The 11,155-nt window shown below is 32.6% G+C and overlaps 1 protein-coding gene across 1 annotated transcript; it reads right to left on the bottom strand.

Annotated features, from left to right (window-relative positions):
- Positions 1-5,428: 5,428 nt before the first annotated feature.
- Positions 5,429-6,086, bottom strand: LOC131663011 (uncharacterized). Its single transcript, XM_058933066.1, has 4 exons — positions 6,023-6,086; positions 5,819-5,953; positions 5,673-5,742; positions 5,429-5,582 (listed from the first exon to the last, which is right to left on the bottom strand). Exons 1-4 carry the CDS (start codon positions 6,083-6,085, stop codon positions 5,473-5,475), a joined length of 378 nt encoding a protein of 125 aa, XP_058789049.1. The 5' UTR covers position 6,086; the 3' UTR covers positions 5,429-5,472.
- Between the last annotated feature and the right edge of the window lie 5,069 nt (positions 6,087-11,155).

The following is an 11,155-nucleotide window of genomic DNA, read 5'->3' on the forward strand; positions in this document are numbered from 1 at the left end:
AAGAGCTGATTCCAACTCATCGAATGAAAATAAAAGATCAATGAAATGATCGTTACTGTCGATGTTACAGTTTGATTCGATTAATTCCGAGATATTCGATGCAGGACACAGATTACTGTTTTTAAGTATACACAAGTCATCCAGACAGTCTTTAGCGCTAAGCAGTGTCGCCATGTTTCCGTCTAAGGATATTGGCCTATTCATGCCGTTTTTGAATGATTTAATTTTTTTCCATACATCAGAAATCCTAGTGTTTCGATTGATAGATCTACAAAATTCTTTAAAAGAGTCGATTTTTTTTTCTTTTAACGTGCAGGTCGTAGAGCTTCCAATTTTTTATGATTGATAAAAGATTCGAGGTTACAACGATATTGAATTGATCTAAAAGAGGCATTGCGCCTTCTCTCAATTTTTTCACATTCTTCATCCCACCAGATAGAATTCCTTTTTTTTCCTACCGTGACATTTTCTATTTGTATTGGTATGAATTTTCCTAGTGTTGGAGTTCTCTAGGGCTCTGTACAGCAAATCTAATAGTAGCTTATATCTATAATTGACTGGGGCATTATTAAAATTAATGCTATGAAACTCAAGTTTTTATTTTTCAAGAATATCATAAAACTACTGAAAGTCAACATATTTCAAGTTGATGCGATAGTCGCTTCTGTGTTTTTTCTAATTTTAGCTTAACGGTTGTAACGATGGGGTGGTGATCACTACCCCATGAATCTTCAAGTACGACCCATTGTGATATGAAAGCCAAGTTACATGAAACGAAAGTTAAATCGATATTCGAATACGTATGTTTCAATTGAGGCATGTTAATATGTGTTGGACTATCATCATTCAAAAGATAAAAAAGATCGTAGTCGGTATTATCAGCTATTACATTACCGTTTGTACATTGAGTTTTACTGCCCCATAGCGGGTGATGAGCATTAAAGTCCCCTACAACAATGAATGAGTTATATTTGTTTATTTCATCCATTAAGGATTTTCATTCGTCTACTCTAATATTATTATTGTTCCCTGGGGATCTGTAACAAGATACAATTAGTAATTCTCCTATATCAGTCATAAGTAAAACAGCACCTGTTTCTAGACTATGCGAGTTGAAGTTTAAGGCAGTTTTTTCATATATAATATTTTTTTAAGGAAGAAGATTAGTCCTCCTCCTTTGTCCGCTAATCTATCAAATCTTAATGTATTGAAATTACTGATTGAAAATTTTTTTTCTGGTTTTAACCATGTTTCACAAATAGTTTTATGTCATAGTCGACTGCATATTTTTGCAGAGCTAACTTATTATTAATACTTCTGCAATTCCATTGTAGTAATCGTAGATTTGTATTATCCATTATTGAAGAAATTTAAAAAGAAAGAAATAAACTAACTTTTGACAACAATAAAAATAGAAAAAAAGAAAAGAAAAAAAAATAAAATAAAAAAAAAGAAAAAAAAAAGAAGAGAAATTAAAGAAATCTATTTTACCTTTTCTTTACAGGATTATACTTGTTCTTTTTCTCATTAACATAAAACTTTGGTGATTGCGAACCTTTATCTTTACATTTATCAGAATTCAACTTGAACGACAGTATCTCCAACGTTGGCTGGAGTGTCGGTAAATTATCACCCTCCGTTGCCGGCTCCGGTGAGAGATCTTAGGGTTCTGGGTCATAGATAGCGTCTGCTGTTGCTGCTGATATGAAGGCGGTTTCTGTTGAGGACAAGTCGGTGACGAGATCAATGATGTTGAAGTCTGATGATTTAAAGGAGATTTATTCTGTGGTAACGACGATGTCGATTGTATAGTGGACTGCGTTGATAACGTAGGCCGTAGTGGTTGCGCGAACGCCTGCTGTGACTGTGGTTGTGGAATCGTTGTCGTCTGCTTTTGCGTTGACCATTCAGCTATAGTAGGCTGTGTGGTTGGCGCGTCGGTGGTATACAATGCATAATTGTTACTAATTTGAGTAACCAGAGGTTCAACTGTATGATCACTTTCTTCTTGAGTATAGGTGCAATTTTGCGAGCACAAGGAACTAGTATTTGAGACTTGAGATAGAGACTGGTATAGTATATGGATAGAGTGTATACTCCCTTCTTCACATTTTTAGCAAAACTATCATTTTGTCGCTGGTTGAGGCCAGGAAAATGTTCCTTTGACATTGGAGGAGCTTTCTTTTCACCAAGAATGATTTTGCTTGCTTCAGCATATGAAATATTGTCATAGGCCATTAAAATATTTACCCTCAAGTATTTTTGGTAGACAGGGCATTTGGAATCAATGCTTTTATGTGATCCATTACAGTTGGCACATGTAGGATACTCTCTTGGACATGGGATGCCTTCTTCGTGTTCTTCGAGGCCACACATGATGCATCGTTTCTTGCCTCTGCAAGTCTTAGCTAAGTGCTTGAATTTGAAACAGTTGTAACATTCTAACGGTTTTTGAACATAAGGTTCAACTGTAGATTTCACACAAAATAAATTTGTTTTCTTTGGTAAGACTTGACCAGAAAATGTTAAGACAATGGTACGTGTTTTAATCCATCTGTCTTCATCGCTTGTAGCAAATTTCTTTTTTTTTTATTGCCTTCTGACTTCTAGTACTTCAGCTGGAGAAACTATTCCTTCTTTAATGTCATCTTCTGAAAACTCAACTGGGACTCCTTTGATTACTCCTTTGCGTGTCTTTCTGTACCCTGGAAGAAAGGCTTCCATGTTGTGCTGCTCCAAAGAGATATCTGATAGCATTCGGTTGGCATCGTCTCTTCTTTTAAAAAGAATTTCCACTTTGAATCTGCCTCTGTTTTTGACATCAATAATGTTCTGGTATTTCTTGAATATGATGCTGCCGACCTTGTAGGGACTTAAATCTTGTTTGTCGTCTTTCCTTTTTCTAATTCACACACCATATGGGCCAAGGTTGTCAGGTTTGAAAAAGTCTATAAACTTTTCTCCTTCAGTCGGCAGATCATTCTTTATACTTTGATCAGCTGGGTAAGAGCTGTTTTTGTCTTTGTTAATCATGTTGAGTTGCGAGTTGAGGATTTTCTTCTGCGATTTAGAGGCGTGAACCTTTGATTTAATCGCTTGATCGTCATCTTCATTAATTTCTCTGATTCTCTTTCTGTTATTCAAACTCTCCTCAGTATCCATCGGAGCTAGGTCGCTGGAATCAGCGTCCCCCATTTTAATTTGGTGCAAAGCCGCCCGTAAAACGGGGGCTGGCAGGAGGTTTTGACTCAAAAGAGGTTATGTAGAGACCGGGCACGCCCGATCTTGCTTAAAAGACAAAATTCAGTAGAATAAAAACGCGTTACAGAAGTGTAACAAGCACAACTTTTTTACTCAGGTCGAGACTACCTATCTGGTTATTTTTTAATTGCAAAACTCGATCAGAACTTCTCAGGTTTTTTTAATCACAATCGCGTGGATCACCGTAAAATTCTCCTTAAGCCATTCCACCGCAAACCCTAGTCTTCACGAATACTCTATTTGTGAACAACGCCATCTGTGACTTGTTTGAGGAAATTATATAAGCTAAATGCGATAGAAATCGATAAATGTAAAAACGTTGGTCTAACAACTATGCTGAAAATGCCGGATGGATAACAGAAAAAGATCAGAAAATAATCAACGACGAAGGATATTTCGATGTCACTATTCCTTTAAACTTGATTCTCGGATTTGCTGAAGATTATCGCAAAGTATTGGTAAACATGAAACATGAACTAATTCTCACACGACCACGCAGTGATTAAAATGCCGTCATCCAAACCCTAAAATTAGTGGAATTAGAAACAATCATCGAAAACTTCAAGATCGATATAACACGCATCGAATGGCTTATGCAATACGTTACTGCATCGAATACTCAAAAGATTCGTCTACTTCATTTTTTGAAAAGAGAAAGAAGCATTTCAGTGAGTTTTCGTAGTTGGGAATTATAAGAGTATCCAATGCTACCTATGAACACAAGTCATGTATGGACTTTAGGGTTTTTACAAGGTTTGACATGGTTGTGACTGGACAGGCTAAAGAGATTTTTTCCTCTACACTACTACGAATTGTTACAGTCTTATTTACGCAATAGAGCCTATCAAGTTAAAATCAATAAAAACCTATCAAAACATCAGCTAATAAAAACAGTAGTACCGCCGAATAGTGTTCTAGGTCCATCTCTATATCTGTTATACAACTCGAACTTACCAAAGTCTATTAATATCGTGACAGCAACATATGCAGATAATATAGCAATTTTAACAGTACACCCACAAGTAACAGGCAACCAAAACATTACAAAACTACATAAAAATCACTTTCAAAATTGGTTCAATTCCTGGAGAATAATAATAAATGAAAGAAAATCAATATATATGACATCATATTTCGAAGATCTATCCTCCTATTATATTAAACCATAAATATATTTGGCAAAGCAATAAAGTAAAATATCTAGGTATTTACCTAAACCGAAGACTTACATGAAAAGAACATGTATTTACTAAACGTTAACAGTTGGTTCTAAAGTAGAGGAAAATGTACTGGCTGATTGTAACAAAATCGCAGCTGTCAATTGAAAATAAACTGCTGCTTTCTAAAGCTGTACGTAAACCAGTCTGGACATATGGCACTCAACTATGAGGTACTACTTGTAACTCGAATATCGGAATCCTGGAAAGATTTCAATCGAAAGTTCTACGCAATATAGTACGGGCCCCTTGATTGCTATCGAATGAAATAATCCGAAATGATTTACGAATTCCTACATTTAAAGAAGAAATTAGAAAATTCTACACAAAATATAACTCCAAACTTTAAATCCATCAAAATAAACTAGTCAATAAATTTCTTAAGACATCCAACGCCAACACCAGACTAAAGAAACATAAACTAATGAATGCGCAATAAATTAATAGAATTATCACAATACTCTAAAACAAAGACAATATACTCACTAGAGAATAGTGCTATTATATAATATGTGTGTGTGCGTGTGTGTGTGCGTGCGTGTGTGTGTGTGCAGAGCCATCTACGAGAACACGGCATATATATAAGGATTGCATATCATGTCAAGCAATTAATTTCGTACTGATCAGTCGTTTGAAATCGCGCCAATTTGGTGGAATACGTGATATAATACATGGCTTCTGTATTTTAGCATGAATACTTTGGGGCTTATCCATGCGAATTTGCCGCTAACTACCATTAGTACAAGAATTTTTCTTTATTTTTGATAAAAAGTTCTATCATAATTAAGGTTAATTTTAATGTAATATCTATTGTACAGAAATTATAATCGATTTAAATAAAAGAAAATTTTAACGAGTCAATTATTTTGTTTTATTGAAAAAAATAGTTTGAACATTCTCATAACTCAGTCATTTAAAATATTGATCGATTCATCGAATACCCTGTAACTTCCAAGTTAACTTGTTTAAAAATTATTTATTTAAAGATCCTGATTTATTGAATGGATAACTTTATATTCATCCAGATATCGAAGATAATAATTATTATTGCAAGGCCATTGAATGACACGTGTATGAAAAATCTCCTGTCCATTAATTCTGATTCTGAAAAATAAAACATTTTTAAAATGATCAGTTAAGTAATACATTTTGAACAGGCACAGTTTTGAAACATTCTTATCTATAATCAATTACTTGTCATAAAAAGATATACAGTTGTCGCCAACGTAAGTTTCATCAAAGAAGCTCCAAGTAGGCATATTTCCTAATAATTACGTGCGACATTAATTTTCAATATATTCGCAGTAATTTTGTTTAAAACCGTGTATTCAAATACAAACCGTTCTCGGAGTTGATTCAAAAAACATGTAAGTAATCAGCAGTGTGGTTATGATTACTAGATGAGAAAACTCGCACGCAGTAATAGAGGTTAAGAATTTTGGCCAGAAGAGAAAAATTACAAAAATTCCTTCGAACTAAAATTATTGTAATTACATTGGAATTCTTTATTTTTTTTTGTAATAAAATACGATAATTAAATTTACCAAAACTGCAATTTTCAAAATAAAATTCTTGTTAGTATGCAGATCTCCGACAGTCAAAACCATAATTGCCACGTCAGCTTTGTCGTAGTATTGCGATCAAAATAATGTAAGCTGTAACATTGATAGGTTGCATTTAGCACTTTGAAGTTGTTCAGAGTTCCGATAAATTTTTTATTTTTGTTTTCGTATTTTCCTTGTCTACAATTTAATATAAAAAAATAGTACAAAATATTATGCTCCAATAGTAACGATCAAAAACATTTTTATGCATCAACGAAAATTCAAATAAAATTATCAAAACATAACTTGTTTATATCAGAAGTATCCGGAAAAATCAATGTTAATATTTATGTTGACAGTTATAAACATAAAAATGTAGGCAATGAGAAAAATACAATTTTGAAAGATTTTACAACTATTTTTTTTGCATTTTTATAAAGTCGAAATGCATCTCTGCAAATTAAATTGCATATTTATGTCTTGCGAGTCGTGTAATCTTTCAAGCAATTCATAAAAAATAACATCGATGAAGTTCGACACAAAACTTGTGCTATCGAACAATTATAGATTACACGACATCTTTAATAAGAAATACATTATACACTAACAGAGATTACATGTTATATTCTATGCAAGTAGGTAAATTTTCAAAACTTTGAAAAAAATTGTGAAACTAATTTATTTTGCTTTTTAATGAAAAATTGAATTGAAATCCAGATACTGTCAGTTGCGTTCATTTTGTCCAGCAACGCAGCTCTACTTATCAGCAAACATTAGTTCGTGCTTAACTTTTGAAAACTAATCAATGTTCATTGTGCCCTCCGTCACTGAATACCGATTAAACTCAGTCACACATTTTGTCTTGAAGGTTGCTCTCCAACAAGCTGGAAATGTTGAACGAAATACACATCACGATCTCTTAAATCATTTTTGTTTAGTTTTGACACGAACATGGTCTCTGAAGGTCAAGATCAAAATTAAATGTTTACCAAATGAAGTGCCACCTGAAAATTCAGGAATATTTGATTAGCTTTAATCACTTTGATATGCCTCGACAAAAACATGGTGTTCAAAATGTTCAACAAAATTTTCATAAATTCAAAATGTAGGAATAAATCACAGAAATCATTCGGAATATGGATCTTCAATACTGCTATTAAAGGCAGAAAAAATGAAGTACAGGATTGTTTGAATATTTGTTGAATAATACATAATAGATTACTAATCAATTTTTAAAGAATGATAGAGATAATTTTTATCAGAAATTTCATAGAATGTTTCAAAATCCTTACGATAACAATAGCAATAGTAAAATAGAACAGCAGTATACTAGTATTTTAATGAGAGACACATATTCCCCGGTATACGAAATAGCAGGCATGTGAATTTTTTCAGGACAAACCGTAGTTTTATAGAAGATGAGAATATCATGTACGGTTTTTGGCGCCTTACAGAGAAAAAATTATTTGATATTTTTTGGAAGCATTTCAAGTCCTTATAATAACAAAGGAAATAGTTTAATAGAACAAAAATGCATTAATATTTTAATGAGAGGCACATTTTTCTCGTTATACAGAATAGCAAGCATGTGAAACTTTTCGAAACAAAACGTAAGTTGGTAGAGGATGAAAATATTCGTCTGACTTTTAAGAATGATAGAGGTAATTTTTATAGGAAAGTTTATAGAATGTTCTAAAATCCTTATGATGACCATGGCAACAGTTTAATAGAACAGTAATGCACTAGTATTTTTTTCAGAGACATTTATTCCTCAGTATAGGATATAGCAGGCATGTGAATTTTTTCCTGACCAACCGTGATTTTGTAGAGGATGAAAATATAAGTTGGATTTTTAGAGAATGATAGAGAAAATATTATTTGATATTTTTTGGAAGCTTTTCAAGTCCATACGATAACAATGGAAATAGTTTAATACAACAATAATGAACTAGTATTTTAATGAGAAACACATATATCCCCCGTTATACGAAATAGCAGGCATGTGAAACTTTTCGAGACAAACAGTATTTTTATAGCAGATGAGAATATTTTTTTTATTTTTAAAGAATGATAGAGAAAATTTTATATGATATTAATTGGAAGCTCTCCAAGTCCTTACGATAAAATGGCAATAGTTTAATAGAACAGTAATGCACTAGTATTTGTTTCAGAGAAACATATTCCTCGTTGATGAGAGTAGGACTTGTGATTCGATTTTATTGAAAGTGATTCGTAAGTAAATTTTATAATCCATTAAAAAGTATTAATCAAATGCATATCAAAATATTGAATGTCATTGAAAATAATTCTTATTTAATTTATTGGGGTATATTAAAAAGTATATGATAGAGGAATGTGATTGCACAATTTAGTGCTAGATAGCTTATTGGAGTATATTCAAAGTTATTGGATTAAACGTGATTCAATATTGTGCCTAATCAAAGATCATTGAAAAATATAAAAAAGTATTATTTTAAACATGACCAACCGTCCGTTTTTAGAAATGTTTTTAAAAGTGATTAAAAATTATTAAGTTTAATCGTAAATGTGGATATTAATTATGATTCTTATTGAATATCGTTAAATATGATTCAATTTTAATCGCGCTTTCAATTACGAATCATCAATTTTATTGAAAGCGATTGCATTTTATTATAAGTCAATCAATATTAATGATTCCTAATGCTACTTGAATTGCGGGAAAACATTGAATAGTTTTTAATCATAAATCTGAATACCTAATAGTACTATTGATATCAATAGAATGTAATCTAAATAATTATTAATTGAATTTCATTAAATATTATTGATTTATCACTATATTTCTTATTAAAACCCAAAGAATGTTATTAGATTCCTAATAAATTTTAATGAAATTTTATGTTATCCATTTCAATAGTTTTTAATCAACTTGGTTCACTGGCACGGGAGAAATCGTTTTGAATAGAATTTTAATTGGCATATGAGGGATTCAGATTTATGATTAAAAATTATTCACTTTTTTTTAATAATTTTCAATGGATTATTTTTAGCAGGGTCTGTTTATAAGAAGACATTGATCAACAAATCGCCCCAGCCAAAAACTTTTTTTTAATAAATAGCAATAATTACCCAATCGAATTCGGAGAATTAGCGATCTTTCTCAAGGAATCGTACGGAAGCTCCAACATACCGGAAGTAGCTAAGAAGTTTACCACCGACATATCTGGCCTCATCAATATGCTCAAAGAGGCCTATCCCCACTTAACGGATCGCAAACTGAAAACACGCATTACTAAAATCACTAAGCGATTAGAAACTCCAGAGTCTGTATTACATTTTAGCTCAAATGACGCAATAGATTCTTACGACTCAGAATCTTCAATAAATTCTTCAAAATGAACAATACAATAAATAATCCGCTAAAAATTCTTTACTGTAATGCAAGAAGTTTTATGAAACGTAAAGAAGAAATACAAGCTGCATTCGTAGACATTGACATCTTAGTGTGCGTTGAAAGCTGGCTACACGAGAAGATCAACATCAACTTTCTAGGATTTGTCAATTACAGGTTAGACGGAACGTATGCGACTGGGGGTGGTATTTTATTATTGATTCGATCGAACTTAGCATACCAAGAAATAAAAAATATTGATGTACTTGACAAGGCTTTTGAAATATGCGGCATTAAAATTACTAATGTTGACCCGGTTGTCAGTCTAATTACGATCTACAGAACACCAGGACTCGTCTTTTCACTTGAAGATTGGAACAAAATTTTCAACAATTTCAAAAACGAAAATAACTGCATAATCGTCGGTGATTTTAATTCACACCATGTAGAGTGGAACTGTAATAAAACCGACACTAACGGCGAAAATTTATTGGAATGTATAGATAAATATAAATACTTTTTGCATAACTCAGACACAATATCTCACATAGATGCTAATTCTACATCAAACATAGACCTTATTCTTTCGAGTGAAAATATCGCCGAAAAAATAGACGTTCAAGTGAATGACGATACCTGGGGTTCCGACCATTAGCCCATATATGTAACTTTCAGCACGGTAAGACACATATATCATAAAAAAGCCTCAAAATTAGATCTACACAAACAAATTGGGACAAGGTAACGCAAAATTTAACAGACTTTTACGAAAATTTTCTAACACGCGAATATAACAATATAAGTCCGAGCCAAAAGTATGAATATTTTGTGAATCAAATAACTGTTGCTATTACGGGGAACACCCCGAAAAAGAAAATAGTAAATATAAAAGCCCATCGTAATCCGGTAAAATGGTGGGACGAAGAATGTTCTAAAATTAAAAAACAAAGAAATGCTGCTTTTAAAGTATGGAAAATATCTAAAAATCTAGATGATCTTATAAAATATAAAAGACTTCTTGCAATTTCAAAAAGAACCTTCAAACAAAAAAAGAAAGAAAGCTATATTAAATTCGCGAATACCATTGATTTATTAACTGACGGTCGATATGTCTGGAACACTTGTAAAATTTAAAAAAATAAATGGATCAAAGTAAATGTAGCACATGTACCGGAAAATCTTCAGCTTGACCAAAAAATAGAAGCTCTCAATAAACTTTGTCCTTAATTACGACGCGTCTTGATTCTAATTACCTACCGGAATGCCAACCGAATGATTTCCTCGAAAGCGCTTTCAATTTCGTTGAATTTAATCAAGCTCTAGACTCTCGTAATTCCGATTCTTCGCCTGGACTCGACGGCATAGATTATTATATATTACAAAGGCTCCCAATCAAATATAAACTTCTCTTTCTCGATATTTATAATGAAATGTACACCTCCGGTGACTTTCCAGAGGACTGGAAAAAATCTTTTGTACACCTCATACCCAAATCGGAAAATAAAGGCTATCGACCGATTGCTCTTACATCCGCGCTTTGTAAACTCTTTGAAACTATGATTAAGAATAAAATGCAATGGTGGATTGAAAACCAAAACACACTTCCTAACAGTCAAAGCGGTTTTCGTAAGGGTCAATCGTGTCATGACAACTTACTAAACCTGACCATCTCTGTTCAAAATGCTCTCTATGAAAAAAAGGATATGTCTTCGGCGTTCCTCGATGTAAAAGGGGCATTCGATAACATAAATATCAAAATA

This window comes from Phymastichus coffea, unplaced genomic scaffold (genome assembly GCF_024137745.1).
Source record: "Phymastichus coffea isolate CEN01 unplaced genomic scaffold, Cenicafe_Pcof_1.1 PCOF00029, whole genome shotgun sequence".
In the NCBI taxonomy this organism is placed as follows: domain Eukaryota; kingdom Metazoa; phylum Arthropoda; class Insecta; order Hymenoptera; family Eulophidae; genus Phymastichus; species Phymastichus coffea.

Excerpts from the sequence above, each read along its gene's own strand:
- LOC131663011 (XM_058933066.1), bottom strand. The coding sequence starts at position 6,085 with ATGGTTTTGACTGTCGGAGATCTGCATACTAACAAGAATTTTATTTTG. Across the intron at positions 5,743-5,818 it reads TTGAATCAACTCCGAGAACG|GAAATATGCCTACTTGGAGC; the intron begins GTTTGTATTTGA and ends CGTAATTATTAG. Across the intron at positions 5,583-5,672 it reads TGTATATCTTTTTATGACAA|AATCAGAATTAATGGACAGG; the intron begins GTAATTGATTAT and ends TTTATTTTTCAG.